The sequence below is a fragment of the Ananas comosus genome, unplaced genomic scaffold (genome assembly GCF_001540865.1).
Source record: "Ananas comosus cultivar F153 unplaced genomic scaffold, ASM154086v1, whole genome shotgun sequence".
Taxonomy (NCBI): domain Eukaryota; kingdom Viridiplantae; phylum Streptophyta; class Magnoliopsida; order Poales; family Bromeliaceae; genus Ananas; species Ananas comosus.
The window spans coordinates 4,228-19,967 of record NW_017891017.1 but is presented as its reverse complement, the minus strand read 5'-3'; the positions used below and the strand labels follow the sequence as shown (position 1 = coordinate 19,967).

Genomic DNA, 15,740 nt, shown 5'->3' with positions numbered 1-15,740 from the left:
TTTTTTTTTTTTTTTTTTTTTTTTTTTTTTTTCTCTTTGAGAGTTTTACATCTACGTTTCTGAGATTTGGAATGTGAACATAGAAGAGGGGTGTAACATACCGAACTTCTATAGTTATGAAGTTCGGTGGGTGTTAGCTTGGAGAAGCTATTAGGATAGTTCTGGTAAAGTTCGGGAGCATTCGAGTGTTTTCCGTGCAAGTTGGGCGCGAAAACGGAACTCGAAAAGCTATATTGAGCTTTGGCCTGAATCCGGCAAAGTGTAAGTGAGAAGATGATCTAAACATGCTCAAAAATATGTTTTGAGGGTGTTGGAATGTTTAGAGATGGCTTAGAGGCTCAAGGAGTGAAAACAAAGAATTTCGAAAAATGCTGAAATTCTGGGGCTATTGGACCTACGGGGTCCGAACCCTAGGGCCAAGGTACGGACCCCGCACCCGAAAGTTGCCGAGGAAAAGGATGGCATTTTGGTAATTTGTGTGGTGGGGCTTTATATAAAGGGGACCCTTCTCCCTTTTTTCCTCCCTCAACCAAAACACGCACACACACCTACACTTCTAGAGAGAGAAGCTCTCATTTCTCTCTCTAGTTTCCCTCTTTCCCTCTCTAAATCTCTCTCCCAAATTCGCGGTGTTGGCGGAGAGCGAGCTTGGAAACGCGTTGGGAGCAGCGGAACGAGCCCTTGAGCGCTAGGTAGTGCGGCGTGCTTCCGACTCGAGGTTCGTATTTGTGTTAAAGTTTAGGATTTGTGTTAAATCCCTTATGCATGGTATTCTAGTGATCCCTAGACTATTCTAAGCTAGGTTAACATGTTGCTCCATGAATTTTGGGGTATTTGGAGGATAGGTGAAAGCTAGGGTTTCAAAATGGGGATTTTGGATTTTATGAATTTTGAACCTAATTGATATCCTAATTCTCAAATTGAAGGATAGAGGATAGCCCCTGACAACTCTAGATTGTAGATTGGTGAGCATTCGGTGATCGATTGCGAGTTCGAGCCGAACCGAACAACGTGTGCCGCGGGATTCCGATTGCAAGTGTCGACAAGCAATCTGAGAGTGTTGCTAGATGGGTTGTGCTTCACCGAAGTGATTAGGTCACTTCCATGCCAAAGTGAAATATGGTTTATTGTTGATGCATATATGTGTAGTGGTAGGTTGTATATGATATTATGAATGCATGAATCATATTATGCTAGTTGATGTTACCTACCATTGGATGATGATGATGATGTACGTATGTCGACATATTGTGAGAATATGCTAGATTCACTTGAATGTGAACTTGGATCGATAACTCTAGGTTGATTAGAGAACTCGACAATTGGAAAACAAGTAGATTGAGTGGCATGCTAATTATGATTCCTAGGTGTGAACAACTAGGAAAACAAGTAACAGGTGTGGCATAGAACCTAGTGTTATTGAATATAGGTTGAGCATTGAACCTAGTATGATTAAATCTAGGTTATGGACTATAGTGGTAGAGTGACCACTAGGACGTGCATGAGTCGAACCTAGAGAGGTCGACAATATAGGATATAAGGCTAACCCTTGAGATGTGGAAAATGGATTCTGGAATCCCAAGAACTTGAGGCTGCGAGTGCAGCGGCTGCTAGTGCAGCGGCTACTAGTGCAGCTGATGAGACTTGCGACTGAGCGCAAGTGAATCATAACTGGGGGTATGTTGGTTCTCCTCGCCCGATAGTGATTCAATGGGTATGTTGGTTCTCCTTGCCCGGTATGAGTTTTGTGGACACGGGTATATTAGTTCTCCTCGCCCGTTGAGCTTGAGCAACTGATGGTCCGGGGTTTGACGGTTCTCCTCACCCTGTGGTAGACCTATAGTCGAGAGGATTTAAGGCTGAGCTGTATGTGAGACGTCCTTCACTTCGAGCCTAGCTGTGCGTGGTATTTCGCAGATGATTGACTCGAAACCGAGTCGGGTGGATAGTTTGGTTAAGGTAGAGAAAACCTTAAGAGCAAATGGTAAATGATATGGATTTACGGTAGAGGAAACCTTAAAAGCTAGTTGGATGAGCTGTGGATAGCTAGATAGAAAGTAGAATCAGTAGATTTACTTATATTGTTGCATGATTTGCATGATTTGCATTCGTGAGGCAAAAGTATGATATCAATTAGTTGTATGAATATATATATGATAATATCTATCTATTGAACTAACTTGCTTGGTTGCCTCCTTTGGACTTGGTGGGTCGAGCTCTTTCTTTGGGTGGCCATACCCTCTGGGAACTATGGACAATAGTTCTCATCACACGTTTTTCAGGTCCACACGCGAGCGGCGCGGCGGCGCGAGGAAAGGGCGTAGCTCCGTAGATAGCTCCATACTACTGAGACCAGAGATAGCAGTACCCCGAGTTGGTCTAACTTAGGGTGGAAAAGAAAAGAAAAAAACAAAGTTGTAATAATTTGTAATAGCTTATTGTATTTGGAAGTTAAGTGAAAACAAATGTAATATGTAAAATGCATGTGAGCTGAATGCTTGTAATAGTTTAGCATTTATGTTTTTGATACCTTTTTTATGCAATCTGTGTATGAATGTTGTTTCTGGTTGGAACCTCGCGAATTGTATGTATTGTGACGCCTAGGACATATAGTGGAGACTCTGTCCGTTCGGTAGTCTGTCGACGTGCCCAAATCCGACCAAATAGGCGGGTCTTGGGGCGTGACAGATTATATGGTATCAGAGCATAAAGAGAATAATAAAAACAGTTTAGATGGACCTAGGAGACCCTAGAATAGTAAACCGTATAGACCTATGCTCGTGAGAGACGAGGACTTATGACTTGTGGCGAAAAATGAACCGATTGGGTCAAATTTAGTAAACCTCTAAAACGGATGTTAGAGGTAGATTCAAGGTATGGTTTATTCTCAGCCGAGTGTGTTCATGTTGGCGTGCGACAACATGGAAGTGAGTGATGAGAATAGGCTCCCTTGTATGTCTTTCGCCTGATTTAAGTCTGGGTTAATTATTTTATGGTCGACCTAGAGGGTCGAGGATTGACCGAGTTGTCGTGTTTCAGGGAGTGATGGCACCGCGTAGGTGATCTTCATCCAGATCGGCACAGGATGGGACAAGTGGTATCCCTGAGGAGTTCGAGGCGAGTGGAGACTCGGAACTTCGTGATCAGTTTGCCACACGTTGAAGTAATGAGGCAAAAAGCCGATGTGGTGCAGCGACAGCAGAAGGCTGCCATGCGCCAGGAGAAGCGGATAAAGAGACTCCACCCCAAGTAATGAGCTACGGAGTAGATGTCGCGTTTGGGTAACATGATTACCCAGCAGGCGGTCTCGGGTGGTGTAGCACAGAGTCTACTCACCGGCGAGATTTCAGATGTGAGTTTGGGCATAACCTTTTGGTTAGCCAAGATGAGATTGGATATTAGATATAGTACTTAATAGTAGGTTTCATTACTATGTAGTCATTTCCTTTATATCATGCAGTTTGAGACAAAGTATTATGTTAGTAGAGTACATTACTATGTTCATGCATTCATTATGTATATTGAGGCATAATAGCATGTTGTAGGTTTTGTTACTATGTAGCAGCTCATTTTCATATCTATCTATCTATCTACTTATGCCTGCTTAGACCTAGTAGGAAGATCGGTGGAGTCGGCGGCCGAACCCACTGGGAACTATTTGTAGTTCTCACCCTACTTTGGTTGCAGGGCCGAGTTCGAGCGGATCGGGCGAGGACCGGGGTAAGGGCATAGCGCTCTAGTTAGCTAGCAGCTCTCCTTTATGCATTAGTACACCCTGTATAGATGAGAGGACATGATTTATATGTATTTTGGAGGGTTGTGGATGAACATGTATACATTTTGGAGATGAAAAATGTAAACTCGATGTATATGTTGAATTAAATTGTAATAACTAGTTCTTTCTATCTTTTGTTGATTGCTTATAGTAGTACTTGCTTGATCATGTATGAGGTTAATGTTTCCTGGGCAACTGTTTACATGCATGATCTCGTTGTTGTTAGCCTTGGGCAGATAGAGGAGGCTGTGTTCATTCGGCGTCTGATCGACGTACCCGAACCGACCAAATCGGCGGTCGCGGGGCGTGACAGAAAATACATGAAATATCTAGAAGCTCGAGAAAAGGACAATTCAAGAAGGCTAGTAAAACAAGCAACCCGATCTGATTTTGGTTGATTTTTGTTCCTGGATACATTGACTATTCAGTTTGTAAGTTTTCACCGCATTCTAATTCCAACAACTATTATAAATAAAATAGCATGTATTATAATATATAATATCTCAATATATATTATTTTTAATTGTTTATTTTTATTATTCTCTATTATTCTTCAGGTAGCTACCAAATTCTTTTTTAGTTATTCTCAGAAATAAAAGAATCTTTAACCAAATATAATTTTAGATTTCAACATAGCCTAAGAGCTCTTCTTTAAATGGGCATATGATATTTACGAAGCTAAAAGTTTCTCTATAAACTATTAGTCTTTAGTTATTCCAGTTTTATTTGCTAAAGACTAATTAAGATCATCAAATTTGATGTAATTATTAATTTTTAATAAATTTGATTATATTGAGTAAATTACACTGTTGGGCACTGAACTTTCAGTGAAATTTTGTTTTGGCCACTTAATTTTGATTTGTTTCAATTAAGTCCCTGAATTTTAATTTCTATTTCAGTTAATTATATCATTAATGGTGTTATATTTTCTATAATTTTCCAAACAAAATGATAAAATACTACCTAATCTATCTATTAACAACATAATATTGGAAGAAAGACATGATTGTTAATTCATTACTTCGAGAAGCTCTTGACTCCTAAATTTGATATAAAAATTGAATAATAGATTTGACTATTAATTATTGTTACGTCGTGTTGATGTATTTCAAATAGTTGCCCAATCATATATTATCTCATAAGAAAAATGGTGAAATTAAATTTTAGTGACTCAATAAAAATATAAATTAATGTTTAATAACTTAATTTGAAGATATGAAAGTGACAACATGGTGTTTCATGATTTTATTTTAATTTTTACTAGAAGGATTTTTGTTAAACAAGATCTACATTTTAGAGACCGCAGTTTTTTAATTTCCCCCTTATACTTTGTCTCAAGTCAATAATTAGCCTTTGTAATTGTGATGCTGCATCATTCACCATAGATCTCATGATTCAATTCCAAGATCCCATTTCAAACCGGAAATTAAAGAGCAAACTTTTCAGAAAATAAATTCATGCACTTTCTACACTCACCGATTTATTTGGATAAATAAGTTCTTAATTATTTACAAGTGAACATAAACAAAAGTAACACTTGTATGCATAGATCTAAAGCCCCCCCAAAAAAAAAGAAGAAAAGATATTAAAAAGTGATTAGTTTAGTAGTTGTTGAGCATGGCCATCCATGCACAGTAGGCACAAACGATCTTCTGAGAGATATAAACATAGACAGCGAAAGAGAAGCTCATCAGTAACAAGTCCTTCCAGTCACCCTTCTGCTTTGGGCTGAGGCTCTCCTTCACCCCCTTCCCCATCTTCCCTGCAGCCTCACTAAATTCTCTCCCTAGCTGTCTCCACCAATATGATGATGACGATGATGATGACGATGATGATGATGATGATGTTGATGTTGATCTTTTCTCTTCCTTTCTCTTCTGATCTTCTTTCTCCGAGCTCCTCGTGCCGCCGCCGCCTGCGGGCTCCGTCGGGTGGCAGCTTCGGCAAGAGAGGGAGCATCTGGGCCTTGGTTGTAGCAGCGGCGGGCGGTGGTCGTGATGCATGGTGATGAGAAGAGAGTGGTGGGAGAATGAGAAAGCAGCCATGGAAAGTATTGGGGGTGCGGGGTTGATAGAGTTTGGACTGAAAGCAGGAAGGGAAGTAGGATAAGCAAGCCACAGCCGCAGCCATCCAAGAAGGTATATTTATTTATATATATATACTTTGAAGAAAATATCCTACTTGGTTATCCGAATAAGTCATCAACTGATAATTTACACGTTATGAGGTTTTTCTTTTTCAGCAAATTGGTTGTTATCTCATTTCTAGAAAGTGACTTATTAGAGGCCGAATATGACAGCCTTTTCATCTATTTGATTTTGTAGATCTCATCTAGTAAATATTATAAACTACTTTAGTAAATAAAAGATATAATAAATAAAATACGTATATATTCAAACACACGGTCAAAAATCTTATGGACATACTTCTCAAACAATCTTATTTGGGAATTGTTCGAATGGGCGTCATATGGCGAGTGGCGCCCATCCAACTGCCCAGCAAAAAATGGCGCCCATCCCAACCCTGAGTATTTTAATTCAGCAAAAATAATTATATTTTTACTAGACAGTTGAGATGGGCGCCGCTCGCCGTGTGGCGCCCATCGGACAATCCCCAAGCAATTTAGGAGTATGTTCATAAATTTTTTATCCCAAACACATCATACGTTGTAAATACTAAATTTGGCTATTTTATTAACCCAAAGATAAAATATATATATATATATAATAATTTACAAAGTAATTAAATTTTAATATAATACTCACGTAAATGTGTCTCCCCGAAACTAAAGTAAAGATTTTATTGTTGAATCGTGAACTTTAAAAATTTGAGATCAAATTGATATTAAATAAATCAATTTACACTACAATTTTATTTGGCTTCTTTTATAAAAATTCACTAGCTTTATATTTTTTATAAAAATAAGCCACTTTTCTATTTTCGCAGATTCAATTCCAAAATATTTCAATCTAATTAAAACATCCTTCTACCTATAAAGATGGTAGAATGCGCTTATCGAGGCCTTCAAGTGCAAAAAGCAGGCGCTTACCGAGATCTTCACGTGCTTGCTGCAATTTTTGAAAACATGTTACACTAATTGATAAAAACTAAAAATTTGAGATTATATTGCATAATTTTAGGCCTTATTTGCACTTTTTTGTTGATTATATTTCTGTTTATTTTTGTGTTAGGTGAGAATATTTGTTTTTTTGAGAAAAAGTACATAAAATTATAGTTTGTTAGTTGTGCTTTCTAAAAAAGATAAGATCTAGTTAATGCTAGATCTGGTTGAGATTTTAAATTCTAAAATTATGCAACATACACTAAAATTGTGCCACATATATACTCTTTAAAGTGCAACATTTGGTCAAAGGTCCAATATTTGAATCTCTTTTAGTAAATTTTATTTTACCGTTTGAAAATATACTGAATTACCAAAGAATTATTTAAAATTTTTATTAGAGAAACAAAATGCAGCAACATTTGAAAAATTTGGTGCTATTTGACAAAATATTGAAAAATTTGAAAGTATGTTATACAATTTTAAATTGTGTTATACTAGTCTTCTTTATTTACTATATTTACTTTTATTTTTGTGTCAGGTGAGAAATCACATCTCATGAGAAAAAGTACATACTGATATGACATCCAATTATGATTTGTCTATTGTTCTTTTCAAGAAAAATAACATCTATTTAATTCTAAATTCTATTGAGATTTTAAATTTTAAAATTGTGCAATATCATTTTCAAATCATGTGATAAATATCAAAATTATACAACATACTCTCGAATAGTGTAATATTCAGTCAAAGTTACAGCATTTTGATCTTTTTAATAGAAATTTGAAATATTAAAAATTTTGGAATGTTAAAATGTGTAGCATTATTTTTATTTTGCCTATGAAACATTAACATGTTAAAATTTATGCACATCTGCATTAGTATTGCCCAATTTTATATTTATATTGCACTATTTTAGTTTTACTTATTATCTTTTACTCTTTTATTTCTGTAGCAGATAAGAATATACTTTTCTAAAAAAAAAATATATGTAATTATGACTAGCAGTTGTACTTTTTAAAAATTCTAAAGAAAAAAGAGAGGTGACAGAGAATAAAGAAGCTTTGATTACTTTTTTTAAAAAAAATAGTACAATTTTAAAAATATGGTGGGATTTTGTAAAAACGCAAAACCAATAGGATTTCATGTAAAAAGACTTTTATTTTCTAAAAATAAAAAAGTTATGTATAAATGTCATCCTGGGAACCCAACATGCGTAGGCCCTTATGGAAACTATACGTATGGGCTCTCTCTCTCTCTCTCTCTCTACCCCTGGTGGTGCGTCAATTTTCGTCGTGAGAAAATGTGATATTCTAATTTTAATCTTCAATGGGCTTAGTCCAGCCCAATTGACTTGCTGGGCTGAATTCGTATATTTGCTGGGCAAAATTGTAATTTTAAAATAAGACAACTGCTTATATATCCTTGAAAAGTTTCCGACTTTCTGATTTATCCCTTTTAGAAAATTAATATTAAAAATACTCTTTTTACGTTCCAAATTATTTCAAATATACCGCTAAAGTAAAATTCTCTTCGTGAACTCTTAGCAATAACCGTTATTTCTGTGAAATTACTATTTTGCCCTTTCAAATATAACCTTCTATCATTACTAATTTTTCTTATTTACCCTTAACTTAGGAGAAAAGAAGTATTTTGATTTATAATCTTTTTAAATATATCCCTCTATCATCACCAACTTTTCTTATTTGTCTTTAAGTTAAGGGCAAAAGAGGTATTTTAATTTTTTTAACTCTGGTAGATATTTAACTCACGTTTAATCCGAGATAACTTAACAGATGGTAACTGCAAAGATATTTTTGAATAACAGAAGAACATATGAGTGGTACATTAGAAATTAAAAAAAAAAAAGGAGTAAATTAAATATTTTTAATGTTTTGAGAGGTATATAGGCTATTACCCATTTTAAAATTGTTGTATCTAACTGTAAACAGGCCGAAACTTTTTTCGTAAACTTTCCCACTTTGGTGTATAAGATATTGTTATAAAATGTGATTTTTCTCATCCAATAGGCGAAAGAGGCCTCTAAATTAGGATGAATATAATTTGAAAAGAAGCGTTTTCAATAAATAAGTGTAACAAACGTTTTATTTTGCTAGGACAACCCTAAGCTTTGCGTAAAGAAAAGATTAAATTTTTGGATAAAAAAGCTTCACAATTCAGGTGGGTAGATGCTCCAATAGCAATTTGATCTAACCCTATGTTCAATAGCACTATTTTTGGAATGTTTAATCACTTCTCTTACATACTAGTCACTAATTTCCTCTGGTGCCATGATGTTGGAGTTACTATTGATTTAGTATACAATATATATTTCTTGGGATTGTTTTTTTTTTTTTTTTTTTTTTTTGAGAGATAGATAGCATGCTACCCGCTTCTTTTTTTTTTCTCTTCCCTATATTTAGATCTCGTGTGCAATCAACTAGAATTCGAATTTAGGTCTCGAGTACCAACCATCAAGCCTTTTGCCACTTGCTCTAGAGCGAGAGATAGATAGCATGCTACGCGCTTTATTTATTTTATTTATTTAGAAATAAACTTAGCTGAAAATGTGAATCAACTAGGATTCGAACTTGAGACATCGAGTATCAACCACCAAACCTTTTGCCACTTCCGCCAGGGACTGTCGATAGCTGGCATATTTCTCGAGATTGTTAATTGTATACTTTGGTAGCTGGCATTTTTTGTGAACTAGAGATGCTTGTTGTATAGTAATTACTAGTTTAATTACTCGCGCGATGTGGCGGACAGGTATTATCGAAGCAATTTTTTTCTAGCATCATTGATTATCGATGATAATCTGGATAAATAAGTCTTGAATACGCAGCTCATTAAATATATAGAAAGCAGTAGTACTATAACTATCAAATGAAAAATATCAGTTTAAATAGTTTGCAAGTAATCTTTCTCAGTGCCCACTTTATTAGGGATTTTCAGGATTTATTAGGGAGTCGTTGACTTTCTTTTCTTTTTTTTCTTTGGTTCGATCCCGGGGCCCGAGCTCAAAATTCTTCAACAACTCGACGTCATAGCACTTCTATAGATAAAAAATAACAATTGGGAGACTACGTACAAACCCTAAGTAGAGTAAAAATAAAAGAGAATAAGAAGAAAATTTTGATAATAGCCATAATTAATTAAATCAAGGAAGAGAAAGAGAACTCAACCTCGGATTCAAGCTTGCAGATATAGATGATAATCGCAGCCTAATCCCTCCTCTTCATAGTCTCCTTATGCGACAGTTATATTAAATCATATGCAAGAATGTCGTAAGAAGGTTTATATGAATTAAAAAGCAAAGAAATTGAATTGCAAAGTGGAGGAGAATGAGAAGAAGCGAGAGGGCACCGATGAGACTCATCAAAGCCATGGCAAAAGGGAGAAGATATCTTAGGTGATCATACAAAAATGTCAAGTGTTCAAACAACTGAGGCGAGCATTGTGGCTTAATAGAGAAGAATGGGAAAGAGATGTAGGGCAAAGGGTTCGGGTTTGGGTACATATGGTATGCCTCCCGAAAGTCGGGGGAAAGCCGAAGAGAGAGATAATGAGCCAAAAACTACAACAAAAAGACAGAAAGAGAAAGAGAGAGAGGCATAGAAAGGCGAAGTGGCGAAAGAGTGACACAGTGAAGAAAAGAAAATGCTGCAGGGCGATGGAGAGAGGAAGAAAGAGAGGCGTAGGAAGGGGAAATAGTGAAAGATATCAGAGTTATATATATAGAGAGAGTCCGGCTATAATACTATTAATAGCACCAAGCACATGATGCTACCAAGTTTTTTGTCGTTAGATCTATTCCTCTGACCATTTTCACCCGTTAGATTATACTATTCAACGTCCACTAGTACATCGCTTCATCCAAAGGCCGAAAGCTTAATCAATACATCAATACATATATTAAAAGCCCAGTTCTATTGTGGCCTACGTGGCGCTTTCTCAGCGCCCCCCCTCTACTGTCCGCTTTCGCGCTCGCCCCGCATTGCGTGGGTGCTCGGGAGGGGCGCGTGTCGCCCTACCCGCGTCTCCCGGACCCTGTCTCCCGAATCGCTCTCTTCCCATCCCTTATCTCGCGATTCCTCTTTCACGAACGCGGGCCCCGGAGATGCCGCGGGATGCGGGGCGTTGTCCCCCTACCCGTACGCACGGGCGCACGGTGTGGCAGGAGCCCTAGCTTCCTCGGTGTGCACCGTGTCCCAACTCCTCTCTCTGCGGTGGCCGTCACGGTACGCCTCCGCACGTGCGTCGTACTCGCCTACCTTTGCTTAGCCATGCCCATCGTCGTCCTTCTCCTCGCCGGTGCCACATGTGGCGCTTTGCTCTACAATGCTTGCCCTGTCTGGCCTTCGCCCCCTTCCTCTATGCTGCCGCTGCCCGTCGGTTCCCTCATGCAATTTACTGTGGCCACGTGTTGACTTCGCAGCAACCCCCTTTCTCAGTTCTGCCCGATGCCTTCGCTTGCGCCGAGCGGGATCATGTGCCTCCCGCCCCGCCTCTCTCCTCTAGGTAGGCCCAGATCCGCTGCCCTCCTCTCTCCGATCCGGGCCCCCCTCCCTCCCTGTCGGGTGTTTGTCGGGCCCTACCCTGACCTCCCCCTCTCTCCCTCTCCTCTTCCCTGACTTTCTCTCTCTCTCTCTCTCTCTCTCTCTCTCTCTCTCTTACCCTCGATTCCTGTCCTCTCTGGATCCGCAAAGCACGCAAGGCGCGGACAATTATCGCAGTATGCCTCCCGTGCCCCTCTCCCCGCCTCCTTCTCCTATCGCCCCACAGGGCTCGCAGGCTCCCACGCCCTCTCCCTAGCGCTCGCGTCCTGTTCGACGAAATGCCGAGGCGATCACAAGGCGCTTCGCGGGCATCGGAGAGGTGGGCCGCGGTGCTGGGGGTGGTGGTAAATGTTATTCCTTTACATTGATATGTCTGATCATGTAAATAGAGGTATAAAGTAGTGCCCTGTTCGACGAAATGCCGAGGCGATCGCATGGCACTTCGCGGGCATCGGAGAGGTGGGGTGCAGCACTGGAATGGTGGTAAATGTTATCCCTTTGCATAAGTGTGTATATATTGATATATATAATCTGCTTTGTGTTCCTACTGAAAATATGATTTTCAACATCGATCCTTTTATGCGTTCGTATTCTGAGAAGATATAAGTATATGAATATGGTGTCGCCGATACCTGATCCACATCTTATCTATTTTCATCTCTACACTACAAATGGTTTTCTTGACTGTTAACCAGGCTACTCTCAGAATATTTAGGCTTGAAAACTATGCTGGCTATTGTGTGCAAGACATATGAAGGTGTTAAGGCTCTTGAAAAGCATGACAATGAGGGCATGATTGACACAAATGCTGGTCTGTATGGACTTGGGCCACCTATTGGAAGGCTCTTGAATGGAAGGTTTCTTGTGCTTTGTCTTGAAAAATTGAGGTGAGAGTTTGTAGATCTTCTATTATTATTTGAATCTTCTTTTACTGAATATGATATCAAACTTCTTTTCAATCGCTGCTTATATTTTAAGATACTAACGATAAAACATTACAGAATTTTTCCTTCTCTTGCAGGCCGTTTACATTACAGAGGTATAAAGTAGAAACTCTAGGGAAAACTCTTTTCTTTCCCCTTTCCTTCAGCATGATTTTAACAAAAAAGAGAGAAAAAAAGTGCCCTAGAATCCGCAGGCTCCTCCTTTCCCCTTTCCATCAGCATGGTTAAAAAAAAAAAAATTAGATGTGCCTTGGAATCCGCAAGCCCCGTTTTTCGTTTCTGGATGTTTACTATGTCTACCCGATGGCTGGGGATTCTTTCTTGCTCTCTGTAGTTCTGTCCTGTGTGGTTTACAGTAATGTTTTGTCCGTTGTGAGTTACTTTTCTTGCACCTGAATGTCATAAGAATTTGGACCTTCTATTCCCCGAGACTGTCTTCCCCATTTTCCTCCCGTTCGATGATGACCTTCCCAATGTCAGATGGTTGCGATAATTGAGAGAGGGCTGCGCTTTCTTGATTGGTAATGAGAGCACTTTGGATGGCTTACTTATTAAGCAACTAGTTGTTCTCATTTGTGCTAAGAATGGTTTCGGCGTGTGCATGGTTTCTAGCTCGGTCGGCACTACTAATCACGAAGGCTTCGCTGCCAATCTAATAGGCTAAGGGTGTGTCTGAGCAAAATTTATTTATTTATTTTCATACCTACTCATGTTTGCTGCTCCTTTTCACTCTTCTTTTCTTTGTAAACATTGGTTTCATGTTTCTTTAAACTATTGGGGTTTTCCCAAACTGCATTTTTGGCTTTGATTTGTCAAATCTCCGTGTTCTCGACTTGCTTTTAACTGCATTCGATTTCTTTTCCCTTTCTTATTTCAGCAACCTTTCAAGACTTGCTTATTTTATTTCTGGTTGATAGTCGAATAATTTGTGGGCAACCAGCTTTATAAATGTTTAGTTGTGCTGAAGTTTATTATTCCTATCTTTGTTTGAGATTAAATGTAGTACCTTTGGATCCATCGACATTGGATTGTCGATGGATCCCCCCCCCCTCTTTTTCCTTGGCTCATTATAACAGAATTTATACTGCTGTTTGGTTTGTTTCTTGCTTATTGACTTTTTAAATAATTTTCTTTGTTTTAGCCATCGACATTGGAATCGAATTCTTGCTAGGATTTTTTTTAGCATAGAAGAAAAGTGCCCACCCTTAACCGTTACTGTGTGCTCCGTTTGTTTGGAATATAAGTTGATGCCTTAGTTTTAAATTGCGAGAATTGTATATATCCAATGCATAAGATGTCTTTTCTCTATTAATTAATTTGAAACTTCAATACTAACTGCTTATGTTGTTAGATTTTTGGGATGGTGACTGGTACAAGAATGTCCTCATGTTTAGTTGTACTCAAATTTGCCATTCCTATTTTTATTTAAGGTAAAAAGAAGTGGTGGATCGTGGTGGAGATCATCCACAGGTAACTTGGATTCCTTCTTGTATCTGAATCCTCAATCAATATGAATGTGTAATAGTTGTTCAATTAGGATTAATGATTACAGGATGTTGGCTAGACTGATTGCATAAGAGGCTTGAGAGAGAGACAATCCAACTAGAATGTTTTTATAAGTATGAAAGTGTTCATGTGTTATAACCTTCTTAGTCATTAGATCAATCGTAGCATGCATCTCTTAAATCATGCATAATGGATGACTCCACAAATAACCATCATTGTCGACTTGCTATTCTACTACTCTATAATTTTAAGTGTGTACATGTGGTGCCTTCCTACTGATTTAGTATTTGCCGGCAGCTCTCTTTTTTGCATTCTTTATTTTCATGAGGTATGGGTTGTGGAATTGGATCACTTGATATTTAATTGGTGGCCAAATATGACCCTTGGGCATTTTATTTCTGTTTGATGGTTTGATAATTTGTGGACAACCAGCTTTACAAGTGTTTGGTTGTACTGAAGTTTTCTATTCCTATTTTTGTTTGGCATTAAATGGAGTAACTTTGGATGGCCTCTACTGCTTCGATACATCGTTATTTTACTAATATTACTTGGTTTTCTTCATTCTTGGTTTCCTTCATTCCTTGGTGTTTCTTTCTATTTGTTGGCTCTTCTTTGAGGCGATGATGATAAGTTAAGGAAAGTGTGGGAATTTTTTTCTTTGAACAAGTGGATAAGCTTATATTTTTCCTTTATATCTGAAATGTTCTATTGCTTAATTAGATACCTAGCCTATATATATAATCTCTTACCATGAACTCATCATATGCTGTTCTGGGTGGATTAAGTAATGTTCTATGAGAAGAGCCGAATAAATATAATGCTGTGGGAAAAAAAATGTGCTAATTATTAAGGCTTCATTTCATTTCATTATATTGACATTTTTCAAAAAACTTAAACTTTAGGGAATTGAATACACATTATATTGACATTTTTCCCTTGAATGTCAGATGGTTTTGATGGTTGCGATCGACCCAACGCTTCTTAACTGGTGATGAGGACACTTTGGATGGCCTACTTTGTAGGCAACCGGTTGCTCCCTGCTATGCAAAAAGAAAGACTTCGACGGTGATCTAATACGCAAAAAAAAAGTCTTCTGCGGTGATCTAATAATGTTCGATGGATAGGGAAGACTTAGCAAAGTATATTTATTTTCACTATCAGGTTTTGTTTTCGCTTCTACTCTATTTTTGTGAAGAATTTATTTTCATCTCGATTCATTTAGTCTATTTGGTATGGTTTCCACGTGCTGATTTAGTTTCCTATGTCTTCCTGCTGGCTGTGGGGTTTTTGTTGCCTTTTATACATATTTTCTCTTCATTGTTGTCCTGTGTGGTCTACGATAATATTTATGATGGCCTTCTCCTTGAATGTCAAATCGTTGTGATAATTGAGAGGGGCTCGAGCCTTCTTGACTGGTTATGAGGGCACTTTGGATGGCCTTTGTACTCAATTGATATTCCAGCTGCAACTTTGATTGATTAAACTCTTCTTTGTTCTCTTTAGGTTTCTGGGTAGCCACCAAATTTTCTACTCTTTGTGCAAGCTGTGGTGTTCTAATGCAATTGTACATGTAAAGCTTAGTGCCTTAGCACATGTTAGTGTAAAGTTGCATGATTTAGATCTAACTGAAATTGTTGCATGAATGATTGCATATCGCATTCACTTTAGAACAAATTTGAGTTTCAGTTGGATTATTCGTTTGAAAATTGCATCTTTAGAAATTTGAGCCGAGTATAATAGCTACATGTGTAGCTTAACAAGCTTTCCTCACTGAGTAAATCGTGTAAAATAATACAATTCAGGTATGAAATTTGGCAGTATTCATTTTTTTTATATAGTGAGTAAACTTGCAAGCATTGGTTTTATACTTCAGTTTCCAGTTTTGGTTGTTTGCA

At 37.9% G+C, this 15,740-nt stretch overlaps 1 protein-coding gene and 2 long non-coding RNA genes across 4 annotated transcripts; 2 read left to right on the top strand and 1 right to left on the bottom strand.

Annotated features, from left to right (window-relative positions):
- Positions 1–5,233: 5,233 nt before the first annotated feature.
- LOC109704546 lies at positions 5,234–5,928 on the bottom strand. 2 transcript variants are annotated; one of them, XM_020225293.1, is made up of 2 exons: positions 5,626–5,927; positions 5,234–5,589 (listed from the first exon to the last, which is right to left on the bottom strand). In XM_020225293.1, exons 1-2 carry the CDS (start codon positions 5,818–5,820, stop codon positions 5,377–5,379), a joined length of 408 nt encoding a protein of 135 aa, XP_020080882.1. In that variant the 5' UTR covers positions 5,821–5,927; the 3' UTR covers positions 5,234–5,376. The 2 variants fall into 2 exon arrangements, with proteins under 2 accessions (XP_020080882.1, XP_020080881.1); XM_020225292.1 differs by having other exon boundaries at positions 5,234–5,928.
- LOC109704547 lies at positions 5,840–12,407 on the top strand. The gene is made up of 3 exons (XR_002214426.1): positions 5,840–5,913; positions 12,091–12,282; positions 12,397–12,407. It is a non-coding gene; the product is annotated as an uncharacterized LOC109704547 (long non-coding RNA).
- Positions 12,408–13,396: 989 nt separating this feature from the next.
- LOC109704548 lies at positions 13,397–15,078 on the top strand. Its single transcript, XR_002214427.1, has 2 exons — positions 13,397–13,809; positions 14,793–15,078. It is a non-coding gene; the product is annotated as an uncharacterized LOC109704548 (long non-coding RNA).
- The last annotated feature ends 662 nt before the right edge of the window (positions 15,079–15,740 follow it).

Excerpts from the sequence above, each read along its gene's own strand:
- LOC109704546 (XM_020225292.1), bottom strand. The coding sequence starts at position 5,820 with ATGGCTGCTTTCTCATTCTCCCACCACTCTCTTCTCATCACCATGCAT.